At 53.8% G+C, this 13,483-nt stretch overlaps 8 protein-coding genes across 8 annotated transcripts; 5 read left to right on the top strand and 3 right to left on the bottom strand.

The window, feature by feature from the left end:
* The first annotated feature begins 87 nt into the window (after positions 1-87).
* BDQ94DRAFT_153643 (uncharacterized protein) lies at positions 88-884 on the top strand. Its single transcript, XM_026768168.1, has one exon. The coding sequence runs from the start codon at positions 564-566 to the stop codon at positions 834-836; it is 273 nt and encodes a 90-aa protein (XP_026620691.1). The 5' UTR covers positions 88-563; the 3' UTR covers positions 837-884.
* Positions 885-1,139: 255 nt separating this feature from the next.
* Positions 1,140-4,661, top strand: BDQ94DRAFT_153641 (ZZ type zinc finger domain protein). The gene is made up of 4 exons (XM_026768167.1): positions 1,140-1,767; positions 2,046-2,880; positions 2,931-3,142; positions 3,195-4,661. Exons 1-4 carry the CDS (start codon positions 1,633-1,635, stop codon positions 4,458-4,460), a joined length of 2,448 nt encoding a protein of 815 aa, XP_026620690.1. The 5' UTR covers positions 1,140-1,632; the 3' UTR covers positions 4,461-4,661.
* BDQ94DRAFT_153640 (uncharacterized protein) lies at positions 4,618-5,074 on the top strand. Its single transcript, XM_026768166.1, has one exon. It carries the CDS (start codon positions 4,803-4,805, stop codon positions 5,031-5,033), a length of 231 nt encoding a protein of 76 aa, XP_026620689.1. The 5' UTR covers positions 4,618-4,802; the 3' UTR covers positions 5,034-5,074.
* On the top strand, positions 5,048-6,356 carry BDQ94DRAFT_175480 (serum paraoxonase/arylesterase family protein; the record flags this gene model as incomplete). Its single annotated transcript, XM_026772507.1, has 2 exons — positions 5,048-5,356; positions 5,418-6,356. The coding sequence occupies 2 exons, from the start codon at positions 5,048-5,050 to the stop codon at positions 6,354-6,356; spliced, it is 1,248 nt and encodes a 415-aa protein (XP_026620688.1).
* Positions 6,357-6,409: 53 nt separating this feature from the next.
* Positions 6,410-7,266, bottom strand: BDQ94DRAFT_111958 (putative isochorismatase family hydrolase). The gene has a single exon (XM_026763582.1). It carries the CDS (start codon positions 7,126-7,128, stop codon positions 6,463-6,465), a length of 666 nt encoding a protein of 221 aa, XP_026620687.1. The 5' UTR covers positions 7,129-7,266; the 3' UTR covers positions 6,410-6,462.
* Positions 7,267-7,706: 440 nt separating this feature from the next.
* BDQ94DRAFT_153638 (uncharacterized protein) lies at positions 7,707-9,404 on the top strand. The gene has a single exon (XM_026768165.1). It carries the CDS (start codon positions 7,780-7,782, stop codon positions 8,911-8,913), a length of 1,134 nt encoding a protein of 377 aa, XP_026620686.1. The 5' UTR covers positions 7,707-7,779; the 3' UTR covers positions 8,914-9,404.
* Positions 9,395-12,271, bottom strand: lreA (GATA transcription factor LreA). Its single transcript, XM_026768164.1, has 4 exons — positions 11,511-12,271; positions 11,347-11,441; positions 10,811-11,249; positions 9,395-10,748 (listed from the first exon to the last, which is right to left on the bottom strand). The coding sequence occupies exons 1-4, from the start codon at positions 12,247-12,249 to the stop codon at positions 9,445-9,447; spliced, it is 2,577 nt and encodes an 858-aa protein (XP_026620685.1). The 5' UTR covers positions 12,250-12,271; the 3' UTR covers positions 9,395-9,444.
* A 21-nt stretch (positions 12,272-12,292) lies between these two features.
* BDQ94DRAFT_153632 (uncharacterized protein) lies at positions 12,293-13,300 on the bottom strand. The gene has a single exon (XM_026768163.1). It carries the CDS (start codon positions 13,162-13,164, stop codon positions 12,904-12,906), a length of 261 nt encoding a protein of 86 aa, XP_026620684.1. The 5' UTR covers positions 13,165-13,300; the 3' UTR covers positions 12,293-12,903.
* Positions 13,301-13,483: the final 183 nt, after the last annotated feature.

Raw genomic sequence — 13,483 nt, 5'->3', positions numbered from 1 at the left:
TTGTCTGCATCTTGGTTTCCATGAACGTAATGCGGTGTGCCTCCTCTTCCACCTCCCCTCTCCCCCTGTCTGTGATGAGCCATGCGCGTGTGTGTGTGTGTGTGTGTGTGTGTGTGTGTGTGTGTGTGTGTGTGTGTGTGTGTGTGTGTGTGTGTGTGTGTATGCGTGTGTTTCACTGCGCTCGTTTTGAGATTAGTTGATTGACACGGAGGAGGAGGCCGAGTTGTATGTGGGGTGGCGTCCTCTTGTCTACAAAAGCAATAAAAACACGATCCCAAAAATAGTTGCAGTCGAGCTGTGTTGTCCTAAGCACCGGTCAAACCAAAGTAGACAGATAAGACTAGACTAGACCTCCAGTTGGGAACCGAAGGGGCCGGTGATGGGCCTGGAAGGTTGCGAAGGTGTGACGTGACGTCAGGCAGCACGTCAAGGAGCGTCAATTCCTCGGGCTACAAAAGTAGGAGGCCTGGAGAAGAAGCCGTAATAGCCGATCCTTCGTAGGGGGGAAAAATGATCCAGAAGTAAATTTTGGAGTGGGAAGGAGGGTGTGAATGGATGGATAGATGATTAACGGCCCAGACGTAAGCACCCTGATCAGCAAGCAGCATCTGAGGCTGTGGGGAAAAGGATTGTGGTGTCGGTGGCATGAGGGGAACATCCATGTCGTGATGAAATCATGGCGCCTGTGCTTTAGGAGGGTTGGTGACGAGGTGGGAAGGGAAGGGCAGGGAAAGAAGGGTTTAGGCACCTACGTAGCCAACAGAGCAATGCCTCATTCTGCAGCAGGAAGACTCCACCGAGGATGCAGAAGAAGGGTGTGGGTGGAGGAGGACTAAGAAGTCAGAAATCATGTACATGAGAGTACGGGGAAGAGGCATCGCGACCGACGGGCCGGACAAGGTACCGGGAAGGTCACTACACAGTACTAACTAAACGCAGTTTAACTATGATTGTACATACTCCGTAGTGTGTTAACTGCTAACGAACTAATTACTGCTTAGTACGGAGCAGTTACCAAAGCTGTTAGCATCCGCCAATGGCCGCGCACCTTCACCGCCTCGGCCGGATGCAGCAGTGAAGCAGCAGCTGACCTCCAGGCAGCCTCTCTGTCTCTCTCTCCCTCTCTTAATTACCGCTGGGAAGAACTCGATCGCTCTCTCCTCATCTCTCCTTCTCCCTCTTCCCCCCCTCCCTCTTCCTCAATTTCTCCTCATCCATCCATCCATCCTCAATCCTCCTCTCCCGATCTTCCGTCTCCTCTTTTTTCTTTTTTACTTATTCCTCCCTTTTTACCGTCAACCTGGTCATCCTCCTCCCCCCCTCATCTTCATTATTATCCCACCCTTCCCCCCCTCTTCCTTCTATTTAGTCTACTAGTTTAAAAACTACACCCCATCTCTATCCTCTCTGGGATTTCCATTCGGGTTCCTCGTTAACCTTCCAAAGGGGACAAACACCACTTTCACCGTTATCTATCCCTGGCTTACCTACTTCCTACCTATTCATCGCCTAGCTTACCGCTCCCGAATTAGCGTCCTTTTTTGCTTATCTCTCGGAATCCCTGCTTAAATCACGCCAGAGGGAAATTTAAAGCCAGAGCAAAAGGAAGAAGCAACCATCCTTCTGGACACCATGGCTTCTCCTGCGCCCGCAACGGCCCCCGTGGGCCCCAGTTCCCTCATCACCGTCAAGGTGCTCTACAATGAAAATACTCGACGCTTCAAGCTTCCTCTACGAGAGCTCGGAGCTCGCACGCTTCCCCAGAATGTATGTTCGTCCCCACTCAAGCTCCGATCGGAGCTACGGGTCCTGGGCCCCCCCATCAAAAATCATAGTCACCCCCCCATCATTTATTCCCTCAATGCACTAGGTGTTCTCACGTGCTCACCTCCTTGCTCCATATATGTGATAGAAACTTTTTTGTTATCAAGTATAACTTGGGAATAAATACTGTGCAAGGGAATGAAAAAAAAAAAAAAAAATATATGGGGTGGAATGTCGCAACGTTTTTGGGAATTCATGCTGACGTCTCTGATCTGTAACAGCTCCGCCAGCTCCTTGGCGTTCCCGAAGATGTTAACGTCATCTTCGAACGTTATTCCGACAGCGCCGGCTGCTATATTCAGCTAGATAGCGAAAACCCTGCTGTCTACAAGCAGCTCTACCGTGCTGCCAAGGCTAAACTGAAGCTGCGGATCAAGGCCACAACGGCTGAGGAACCCGTCTCCCAGCCACAGCTGGCGGCAGACCTCCCCGAACCACAGAATGCGTCAAGGTACAGTTACCTCGAGACTGTCTTGGGTGCTCCTCTCCCTGAGTCTCAAGTTGAAAGTGTTCCTGCTAGTGCGTCCTTATCTGCCTCGGCTCTGCCCGAGGTCGCCAGCGGCACCATCCCTGCTGAGTCTCGGTCCGCCCAATGGTCGGCCCCTGAGACGACTGAACCTCAGTTCCGTGAATTTGTCTTGGGTCAGGACAGCTTGGATATGCCAGTGGTGTCGCACGCATCGCCCAATGGAGTCTTCTGCATTGACTGCAACCACTGTGGCCGCTCCATCCCGAACGAGCACTATCACTGCAGCATCTGTGACGACGGCGACTACGACTTGTGTCTCCAGTGTGTTGAGGCCGGTGTGGCTTGTCTCGATGACGAACACTGGTTGATCAAGCGGCTTGTCAAGGATGGCCAGGTCACCAACAGCACCACTGAGACAGTTCAGCCCCGGAAGGCTCGTGAGGAGCCTGAACCAGAAGAGGAAGAAGAAGAGACCTTCGAAGAGTCCGTGCCAGAGCTGGTGTCTGAGGCTACTCCAGTGCCTCCTGTGGCTGCCCCCGAACTTCCCGAGAGCACTCAGGAACGCATCTGCAATGATTGCCTGAAGGGTATGTTCTATCCCTCAATTGAACTTATCACCATCAACTAACTCCGACAGAACTCGATGAAACCAAGATGGTTTCCTGCGCTGACTGCGATGATTATGATATCTGCATCACTTGTCTTCTCAGAGACACACACGGCCATCACCCCGCCCACACCTTCAAGCTGATTCATGATCGTCAATTCTGCTTGAAGAGCCTGGTGCAATCTCGCTGCAAACCTGGACGTCACCATCACCACGCTGCTATCTGCGACGGTTGTGAAAAGGTTGGTTGTGAACTGTTCTACTTGACTGCTTTGATGCTAACCGTTATCTTAGCGTATTATTGGCGTCCGGCACAAGTGTCTGACCTGCCCAGACTGGGACTACTGCTCCGAGTGTCACCAGGAAGCAGCCCAAAACCATCCGGGTCATCGGTTTGCGCCGCTTTATGATGCAATCGCCGAGCCCCTGCAAAGCTATGAGGTGCACTATGGCATCTACTGTGACGGCCCTCTGTGCAGGAACAGGCCATGCCCTAGCTTCATCACAGGAACTCGCTACAAGTGCTCTGTGTGTCACGACACGGATTTCTGCGCTAAGTGTGAGGTGCACCCGACCAACACGCACAACCGCACTCATCCCATGGTCATGCTGAAGACACCTGTGCACAACGTCTTCGTCAGCACTGTTCAAGAAGACCGTGGAGCTACTTGCGCCCTCGGCGACCGTGCCCAGAAATCCACTTCTACCCAAGCCAGCGTTCCGGTCGAACCGGCTCTGGAGAAGTCCAAGCCGGAAGCAGAGCCTGTCCAGGAGCCTGCCCCGGTGGAACAGCCGACTCCCGTTGCACAGCAGCCGGTCCAGGTCGAACAGCCGACATCAGCTGACCCGGCCTCCGGCTATCAAGCCTTCTTCATCCGGGACACTGTGCCGGACGACACCACGCTGCCGCCCAACACCGCTTTCCAGCAGACCTGGACCCTCTTCAACCCTGGCCCATTGAGCTGGCCTGCGGGTACGGATGTGCGGTTCGTCGGTGGCGATTCGATGTTCAACGTAAATACCAGCCACCCATTGAGCATGGATGCCATCTCGGCTGCCATGGAGAGCAACAAGCTCTCGGAGCCGCTTGAGCCAGGTCACAGTGCGGACTTTACTGTGACGCTCAGGACCCCGAGCCGCCAGGGCAGCGCCATCTCGTACTGGCGGCTGAAGCTGCCCAACGGCATGCCTTTTGGTCACCGGCTGTGGTGTGACGTGCGCGTGCGTGATGACGTTCCGCCGCCCGCTGTGAGTGCACCGGAACCGGAGATGGAGAAGACCATCGAGCCTCAGCCTGAGGCCCAATCTGAGCCCGCCGAGAGCCAGATGATCTTCCCCAAGCTGGCCAAGGAGTCTCCGGAGGCCAGCACACATGAGGCCGCCACCACGGCTCCCAGCGCCCCGTCGGTGACGAATGCATCGGAGCAGGATGTGTTTGATGACATGGAGAGTCTGACGCTAGGCGAGGACGAGACAGATGCGGGTATGCTGACGGACGAGGAGTACGACATCTTGGACGCCAGTGACCAGGAATATCTGGAGGCCAAGTCTCAGCGCTGAGCGAAGACAGCGAGCCATGAGTTACGGATTTCTTGGACGGGGAAACAAAGGAGTTCTTTTTCAGTCGGACAGGATGAATTAATATGCGTGTGATTTTTAAGCTTGATTTGCGTGTGGGCGAAGGAAAACCCTAGGAAGGATGAATTGGCTGTAAGCTCGGCATTAGGCTTGAATGTATGCTCTCATTTCATTTTCTCTTTACTTCACTTCCCTTTCACCTCGTACTAAGAACTGGACCGTAACCCCGACCCATGGATGATCACCGCGACGATCTTCACTGGCGTCTTTGGCTGGACTAGCTGGTCGGTCCACAGTGGATGATGGTCGGCTGTTGGTTCGCCAATGACAACAGGCTGGTCAACGTCAATCCCCGCATTCTATGTTGTGGTGGTGGATGATGCTTATGCTAGTTACAATGCATCTACTTGGTCGGTTCATCTATCCTCGGCTCCCCCGCTTTGTTATTTTTTTTTCGTGCTCATTCCTTACTTTCCCCCCCTCCCTTGTTCTTGTTTTCTTTTCTCTTCTATGATTTCTCTTTTTCTTTTTCTCCCCAGCTACATGCCGACTTAATCCAGTATCTCACGATGAAAAGCTATATCAACCTGGCGATCATCGCCGTTCTGTTCGCCTCGCTGTATGGGCCAGTGACTCGCGAGCTCAAAGTGCTAGGGGCGTTTCGCTCCGCCAGCGAGACGACCAGCTCCCAGAGCAACCCTGTCCACCCAATTGCTGATACCATTCACTGTGAGGACCTGCATTACTACCAACCGGCCGGTCAACTCTTCACAGCCTGCGAGGACTCCATCGTGCCCCGGTTCCGGTGGTTTCCACCCTTGCTCAACTTTGATGGGCCTGCGGACACAAAGGGATCTATTCATGTGATTGATCCGCAGGTATGTATCCCCTAGCGTAACCCATAGTCATGAGCCAGCAGAAGACTCACCTGCTCGATAGACACTGAAGTCCACCCGTCTCATATTTGAGAACTTTTCCGGCCCCTTCATCACCCACGGCATCGACGTCACCGAGGATCCGGAGCGCGCAGACGCCGTCTACATCTTCGCCGTTAACCATCTCGCCAACCCCGACTATCACCCCGGCCTCAAGGACATCCCCAGGGCCCGCTCGCAGGTCGAGCTCTTCCACCATGTCCTGCATTCCGGCACCGTCCGGCATGTCCGCTCAATCCGTCATCCACTCATAATTACCCCCAACGACATCTACGCTGAAAGTCCTCATTCCTTCTACGTCACCAACGACCACCGCTACCGCGACGGGGCTCTCCGCACGGTCGAGAACATACTCCCCGCCGCCAAATGGTCCACCGTCATCCACGTCCAGCTCGACAGTCTCGCCGCGGTCCCGGCTGACACGGAACGCAAGGCAACCGTGGCCTTCGAGCATATTTGGAACGCCAACGGTCTCGGACACGGCTCGTCGCGCGAGGAAGTGCTTCTCACCAGCGCTGCGGGCGGCTACATGTGGCGTATGCGGCCGCAGGATGACCACACGCTGTCGGTTGTGGATGAGTTCGCCTTTGATAGCACTATTGACAACCCCACTTACTACCAGGACCCGTACGCAACGGCCACAGACGATGCCAGCGGATATGTGCAGGGTGGACTGCTTCGCGGCGTGGACCTGGAGAAGACGCGCACGGATCCCAATGGCAAGGACGGGGTGATGGTGTGGTATACGCGGCGCAAGGCTGATACTACTCCCGCGGAATGGGAGACGCGGCTGCTTTTTGAGGATGACGGATCACGCATCCGGAGTGCCAGCGCGGCGCTGCTGGTACCGTTGCCAGATGAGCAGCAGCAGCAGAAGAAGGCGAGATTGTTTGTGACGGGATTCGTCTCAGAGAGTATGATTGCGGTGGATGTGGCGTTGTAACAAGCCTATTTTAATAATCAGTCAACAACCCGGATAATTCTAGTACCTACACCAACACCATCATCATAGAATACCCTCTATATATCTACATATATATATCTACCTACTAGCTCGAAGCAGAATAATCCTCCAATGCTCCCACCACCTCCCCCACCCCAACCACCTCGGCAAACTCGCCATCCAAACTCGCAACCGACACCTGATGCACCGTCTCAGCATCCCACCCTCCCTTGGCAAACGTAGCAGTCGCATCGCTAACAAGAACAATCCGTCCTTTATCCACCTCCTCACCCCCAGTTTTAACTGGTCGATCCACAACCCCCAAATTAGCCGCCATCCGCACCGTCGTCGACACACAATGATCCGTAGTCAACCCGGCCACAATCAATTGTCTGATTCCCTTCTCGCGGAGATATTCTTCCAGTTCCGTGCCGATGAATGACGAGTTGACATGTTTCCAGATCTGTTTCTCGGTTGGGAGTGGCGTGCAGATAGGGAGAGGGTCGATGCCTTTTTCTCCAGTGGGAGTGATGTAGGTTGGGTGGAGGGGCGAGGTGGAGGTTGTGGAGGAGTGGAAGATGTGGATTATTTCATGGTGAGTGGGAGATCCAGTGGGACATGTGAGGGTGTTGCGGAAGGTGGTCAGGAGGGATTGGATGTTTGTCTCGTAGTTGGGGTTCGAGCGTGACGGGCCCCAGTGCGTTGGGTGGGTGAAGCCGTTTTGGTTGTCGATTAGGAGGAGGGCGGTGGGGTGGTTGAATGTTAGGGGCATGGTTGTGCTTGGTATAGTAGTTGTGGAAAGTTGGGGGAGGTTGTGAGGTGGAGGATAGTCAATGAGGGTGGTGGAACGAAGTATTCTATATAGTAGTAGCTTATATAGTGGTCTAGACTAGTTATGGAGTACTGCTAGCGAGATGGTGAGTCATTGGACTAATATTTAAATGGTTGTCAACTTAATTGTAACCGTGAGTCACTATCTTGAATATAGCAGTATAGAATAGGGTTTACGGCTATATACTATGATAACATCTCTAAATTACATAATTGATGTTGGCTTCCCAGAGTGTTGCCAGTGAGCCTTTTCAAATTGAAGGAATATATATGTCCGGCATCGCACTCGCCTTGACACAACATCTACTGGTGGATGATAATAAGTATTACTCTCCTGACAATAGCATAATCTATAGGAATCTATCCATCCAGCTTTGTTCTATATAGAGTTAGCATAGATCTACTGACATCGGTCCCCGCGGGGATCCGAGCAAGTCCCTCTATGCCTGAGGCACCCACACCACTCTCCCCGGAATCCCATCAGATCTCATTTCATCTCCAACTTCTTCAACCTTTCCTACCATTCAATTCACACCACCACATTCTCTACTCTACAACTCTCCCTCAATTGGCATCCAATTCCTCCAGCGCAATGCCATCCGCGCTGCACCCCCCGCGGGTCCTCCTCCATCCCCCCCAATTCACCACCGCCATCGCGTCTCGCCTCATCCACCAACATCCTCACCACCACAACTACACCCTCCTCTCTGTACGCCCCTACGCCTCGCACTCCAAATCAAAATCCAACAGCAAATCCCACACACGCCCTTCCTCCGCCGCACAACCCACTACCGCCACCACCACCACAACAACCTCCACAGCAATCCTCACCTCTCTAAACCCACCCCCAAGCACCCGACCCGCCTCACTCGCTCTCCCTCCGCCGCCAGAAGACCCAAACACTCCCCTCCCCCCATCCGCCAAACTAAAACGCTACATCACCATCGGCCGCGCATACCTGACCTTCTACAAAACCGGTCTAAAAAACGTTTACCACAACTACCGCGCCGCGATTCCTCTCCGCCGGACCTTGAACCTATCACCATATGTCCCGAGCTCTATACCACCACCATCTACCACCAAGGATGCTATCCCATTCTACCAGACTCTACAGACTCACTCCCTCCACCGCTCCCACTTCCAACTCCTCCGCCGCTCCGCGCATGACATCCGTCGCATGATCCCCTTCTCACTCATCCTGATCATTTGCGGGGAACTCACCCCGCTGGCTGTGCTCGCTCTCGGCAACGCCATCACGCCCCTAACGTGTCGGATTCCGCGACAGCTAGAGAAGGAGCGGGAGAAGCGGGCGCGGGCGAAACGCGATGCGTTGGTTTCCCCGGGAACAGTGACGCCGCCGGAGACGGGGTCTAAGGACGAGATGAGTGTGTTGAAGCGCATGGTTGATAGGAAGTGGATTGAAGGTGCTGAGGCCGGGGAGGTGCTGCGGGCTTGTGCGGCGTTGGGATTGGCTAGGTCGTATGAGAGACCCGCGTGGTTGGTCGGGGTGGTGTATCGGGGCAGGTTGAGACGCTATGCGGAATATTTAGAGTGTGATGATGAGTTGATTCGACGGGGTGGGGGGGTGGCTGAGATGGAGGGGGAGGAGGTGCGCATTGCGGTGGAGGAGAGGGGGGGTGTGGGTGTTGGAGTTGGAGGTGTGAGAGAGGGATGGGAGGCGGAGAGGGAGGAGAGGAGGTGGTTGGAGAGGTGGATTGCTCAGTAACTAGCAATACTAGGGTTGGATGTATACTACCCCTCTGTATACTTACTGCTTATGTGTATCATATGGATAGATGGGGATGGACTGCATGCATATATGTACATTAATCAAATCAAGATAGTAACCATGTATGGATCACTTTTGACTCGTCAATTTGCGCCCACAGGCTAAAAGGGCTTGCCGGCATATCACCGATAAATCCCGGTCACTAGATATACTAAATAGCATATAAGAAGAGCTAATATACACTGTACAGGTCATCTCCGATCAAGTCCTCAGAATCCTCCCCGACGCCGCCATCCGTCCATTCATCCATCGTGACTCGTCACGCCATTCCCTATGGCCCCCAATCCAGCAAGCACCCCCACAAGGTATCATCATATCATATATCCTGAAATGCTCAATATACTTCAAATCACATTCAAGTCAGACAGCCACACACTAAAACGTAGAAAGCCACCCGTATCCCACAGAGATATAATCCAAAAAAAAAAAAAAAAGGGAGGGGGGGTGTGTAATATAACATGGATATCATCACGACCGTTTTCCTCGGGCCGCGGTAGTCTGTCCCTGTGCGGCATTACGGACTTGTTTCGCCCATCGTAAGCCACAGCTGTTGCATAGGTCGCGGTTGCCGCTGGGTCCGCGTCGCCATTCTGGCGTGCTCTTCGTCCGACACATCGCGCAGCTCTTCTCCACTATAATTGTGCTCTGTTTGCGCTTGCGCTTCTTCCGCCGTGTAAGGAGTCGTTGCACCTCGTCCGACAATGTGCGGTTCTGCTTCTCCAGTTCTCGTAGCTCAAACTGCCAGCTTGATCCTCTGGTCGGTGCTAGCTCGGTGAAAAGGCTGCGCTCGCGTAGAGGGATGAGTTCCTGATTGCCGGCTGGTAACCGACTGGCCGATCCTGTCTGGCCAGCAACGGCGTCTCGCCCTGTTTCCGTGGAGCTGGAGCTAGTGTCGTCCGGGCTGCCGTTCGGCAAAGGCCGGTGAAAACGCAACTGGGCGACCAGGAAGGAAGGTCGCTCCCCTTCTTTGCTGTCGCCAGGTATTAATGTCGTCTGCACGGGCAGCATATGCCCCTTCTTGTGGCGGACCTTGTGGAGAAACGAGATCTGTTGCCCCGAACGAGCCGTGTCCAGCGCTGCCATGACCTGGGCCCGGGTATCTGCTCCTGTGAGATCTTGGATGCTCTTTCCGATGACATCGTCCGCCACACGACCCAAAACCGGCCGAGCTTTTGACGAGATGAACAGGACGATCCCCGACATCGAAAGCTTGGCCCAGATGTCATTCTCCGCCAACCCGCCTCGGCCAATTGCAGCAACCTGATCAAGATTGTACACCGCACGCGCTCGCCCTCCAAGCACCATGAATTGTCGCCCCCGGTCGGTAATGTGCCATGATCCATGGCTCTCAAACCAGATATATCCACTGTATTTCTTCCGGATGCGATACACCACGCTGACCGGCTCGGTGGTGATGCGGGCTCGTAGATCACGAATAACTGAACCGATATCGCTGGGATGGCATACGGCTGACAGGCCCTTTCCGACCAGCTCAGCCGGCTCATACTCCAGCACCTTCTGACACGAGGGGGACAGATATAGAAACTCTCCCTCGAAAGATAGAACGTGGATGATATCGTCCATGTTCTCCACCAGCACCCGGTCCAGGTAATGTCGGTACGAAGGTCCGCTGCCGTGCAGGCTTTCCAACACCGTGGATACCTGATCAGGAGTAAAGAACGTAGCTAGATCCGGATTGGAGCGGTACACTTCAGACGGAACCACATAGCTCGGCAACTGACTGCGCTGATAGTTGATCATGTACGTTCCGTCTGCAAAGAAATGGTTAGCTTAGCAGCATCAAAAAAACAACCCAACCACATAAAGGACGTACTCGGATTCCGTCGCGTCACTGCATCGGGCGTCTCGACCAGGTCCACCTGAAACCCAACGTAAAAACGGTAGTCGCTGCCGCCCCATCGGATCGGAATCATCGTGATGAGGTTCACAAAAGGCTGGCCGCCCTTGCGGTAGTTGATAATGCTTGCCTGGATTTCCGTCCGCTCCTCTATCGTTGAGCGCAGGCGATAGGCCGTATTCTCGTCGACAAACTTGCGCTGCATGCCCCGCTGAACGACCCCATCCGGCCCTTGGAGGAACCGACAATTCTGCCCGACAATCTCCTGATTGGTGTAGCCCGTAAGCCGTTCGAACGCCTCCGAGACGTAGACGATCGGATGGTCCTCCAGCGTGATGTCACAAAGAACAAACGCGCACGACAAGTCAACTGCCCCGATGTTGATCTTGGGGTTCGGCCGGGACACCACCTGGGCCTAATAGGATAGAGGTCAGCCACATACATGTGAAGAGAGTGTACCTCTTCCGGACTCAAACGCTGCTGCGGAAGCGGTCGACCAGCATGCAACCTACCAGAACCCCCATGATATCAAAGCCACTTGTCGAGTAGATACTAGCATATGGAGAGTCGCTTTCAGCTTCCACTTTAGCCTGGGGTGGAAAGGAGGCTTCATGGACGTAGAAGACCCGCATCAGCTTTTCCGGTCAGGTTCGACTTGGATTGGAGGAGAACCCACCCTTCACTGGGGATGACCTCTTCGGCTGGATGAAGCGATGAGGAACGGCTGGATTGGCCGGTTGGGCATAGGACTGAAAGTCCGAGGGTTGGCTTTGGGGTAGCGGTTGATGATCCTGGGATGGCCCTCTTGCGCGGGAGAAGTCCCCAGATGGCCCGCGGGCCGGGCCTGCGGACTGTGCCTGGGCGCTGACATCCTGTGTCGTCGTCTGTTGATTCCAGTAGGTATTTGTGGCGGACTCCTGGATCTGTGCGACCGCGTACGCCGCGCCTGGATCCAGATGAACGGTCTGGGAAGGTAAGTGAGGATGCTGCGGTGCTGAATGCTGCTCTAGACTTGGATCTAGTGGTCCAATAGAAGCGCCAAAGACGGCGGGGTCGTACGGAAAGGCAGTTCCTTGGTCCATGCCCATTGGCATGGACTGCGCGGCGGCCGACAGGGGATGGTAGGGGTGCATGGCGTGGGGAACATGCCCCGGGAAACTGGCCGTGTGGGGAGAAGCATGATGATGAGGAGGAGCATGAGGAACCGGAGACTGAAAAGAAAAGTTATCTGGGTGCGACGCGAAGGTCGTGGGCAGGCCAGCAGCCAGCAGATCGGAGGGTTGGGCCGGATAGGCAAAGGAACCGGGAGGAAAGTGGCCGGAAGTGGGATTGTACGACATCAAGGAAGCCGGATGGGGGGCAGCATTAGAGTAGGAGGAAGAGGATGCGGCGGGGCCCAGTTGGGGATCCGGCATGGAATAGTGTGCCTGATAGAAGGCATCGTCGAAGCCTTCCATGGCCCGCAACAAACAAACCTGGAACTGGCAGCTTCACGTCCGATCGAATCGAGAGGCGGCAGGAGACCAATGAGGAAGACGCATCGAGATGGGCTGCTGATGTGAAGCAGGTCAGAGTAAACCTTAGACAGTCACGCAAACCATCCCCCGGAATCGATCTGAACAAGGGGAGGGGCGAGAATTGCTCCCAAGGCCCCGAATCAAGCCCCAATCCCTCCTATCGGAATAGTAGGAAATCAATCCAGGGAAAACAGTAGAGGTCGATTGGAAGATGGTGTGGACAGACGTGGACAGATTGAATCCACGCTGAGATGGGGAAAAAAAAATAAAAGAGGGGAAAAGCCAGAGCAGCTGAAAAGAGACGGACGAAGAGTGGAAACGACTAGCAAGTTCACTGGTCGGCCGGGGGGGCTTAATATCACGAAATCAATCAATATTACGGCTGCTCCCCAATATATAAGGCAAGTACTGCTTTTTCTTTTGTCGCAAGGGTCGGAGAATTTAAGAAAGGGGAATGGGGGAGAGAGAGACCATCCAGACAATGGAATAATCGTAGATGGGGCATTGTATTCGCCGCAGTGCAGCAGCAGCAGCAGTACTTGGTTAGGAGCACTAAAGTACTATCCACACACCAAGTACCAAGTGGAAGGGAAGAGAAAAGAAAGATGAACGATTGGATCGCAGCAGCCAAATCAGCCGGGCAAGTGGCGGGGCGGGCCAGTCGACCCCGGGAGGCCAGAAGATTCCGGGATGATGTGTCAAGCTGGTCGGTGTGATGGATCGAAAGAAGTTAATTAAGGAAGAGAGAAAGAGGGATGTGGAGAAGAAGAAAGAGGAGGACGAAAGACGAAGATAAAATGTTACTAGAGGCATCAGATGGACCAGTCTTCGGGGAGATTCTGGATGTGGAAATTGTGCATATGGAATGGGATCAAGTAGATAGTAATTGAGAAATCGATAACAATCTCCAAGTTATAAATAAAACTACTTAAATACTATGGTTGATATACTCCATATTTTATTTGACAACTTACTATAAATGTTATCTAGAACAGGTACCAGGTACCGCACGACCCAACCCGCGTCTGCAGCATGTCGGGGTACCGGTGACCCTCTCTTCTCTCTCTTCGCATATGTCTCCATAATGTTCAATCCATCCCTTGATCTTGATGTCTTTTGATATCAACAATCA

The sequence above is a fragment of the Aspergillus welwitschiae genome (genome assembly GCF_003344945.1).
Source record: "Aspergillus welwitschiae strain CBS 139.54b unplaced genomic scaffold BDQ94scaffold_55, whole genome shotgun sequence".
Taxonomy (NCBI): domain Eukaryota; kingdom Fungi; phylum Ascomycota; class Eurotiomycetes; order Eurotiales; family Aspergillaceae; genus Aspergillus; species Aspergillus welwitschiae.
This window is presented reverse-complemented; position numbering and strand designations above follow the sequence as displayed.

What these genes read in the sequence shown, in the direction of transcription:
- BDQ94DRAFT_153643 (XM_026768168.1), top strand. Translation starts at nt 564, where the DNA reads ATGATTAACGGCCCAGACGTAAGCACCCTGATCAGCAAGCAGCATCTG.
- BDQ94DRAFT_153641 (XM_026768167.1), top strand. Translation starts at nt 1,633, where the DNA reads ATGGCTTCTCCTGCGCCCGCAACGGCCCCCGTGGGCCCCAGTTCCCTC. An exon ending in CTCGCACGCTTCCCCAGAAT is followed by an intron (nt 1,768 to 2,045) that starts GTATGTTCGTCC and finishes GATCTGTAACAG; the next exon opens with CTCCGCCAGCTCCTTGGCGT. An exon ending in TCTGCGACGGTTGTGAAAAG is followed by an intron (nt 3,143 to 3,194) that starts GTTGGTTGTGAA and finishes CCGTTATCTTAG; the next exon opens with CGTATTATTGGCGTCCGGCA.
- BDQ94DRAFT_153640 (XM_026768166.1), top strand. Translation starts at nt 4,803, where the DNA reads ATGACAACAGGCTGGTCAACGTCAATCCCCGCATTCTATGTTGTGGTG.
- BDQ94DRAFT_111958 (XM_026763582.1), bottom strand. Translation starts at nt 7,128, where the DNA reads ATGCCCCTAACATTCAACCACCCCACCGCCCTCCTCCTAATCGACAAC.
- BDQ94DRAFT_153638 (XM_026768165.1), top strand. Translation starts at nt 7,780, where the DNA reads ATGCCATCCGCGCTGCACCCCCCGCGGGTCCTCCTCCATCCCCCCCAA.
- lreA (XM_026768164.1), bottom strand. Translation starts at nt 12,249, where the DNA reads ATGCCGGATCCCCAACTGGGCCCCGCCGCATCCTCTTCCTCCTACTCT. An exon ending in GAGGTCATCCCCAGTGAAGG is followed by an intron (nt 11,442 to 11,510) that starts GTGGGTTCTCCT and finishes ACGTCCATGAAG; the next exon opens with CCTCCTTTCCACCCCAGGCT. An exon ending in TTGATATCATGGGGGTTCTG is followed by an intron (nt 11,250 to 11,346) that starts GTAGGTTGCATG and finishes CTATCCTATTAG; the next exon opens with GCCCAGGTGGTGTCCCGGCC.
- BDQ94DRAFT_153632 (XM_026768163.1), bottom strand. Translation starts at nt 13,164, where the DNA reads ATGCCTCTAGTAACATTTTATCTTCGTCTTTCGTCCTCCTCTTTCTTC.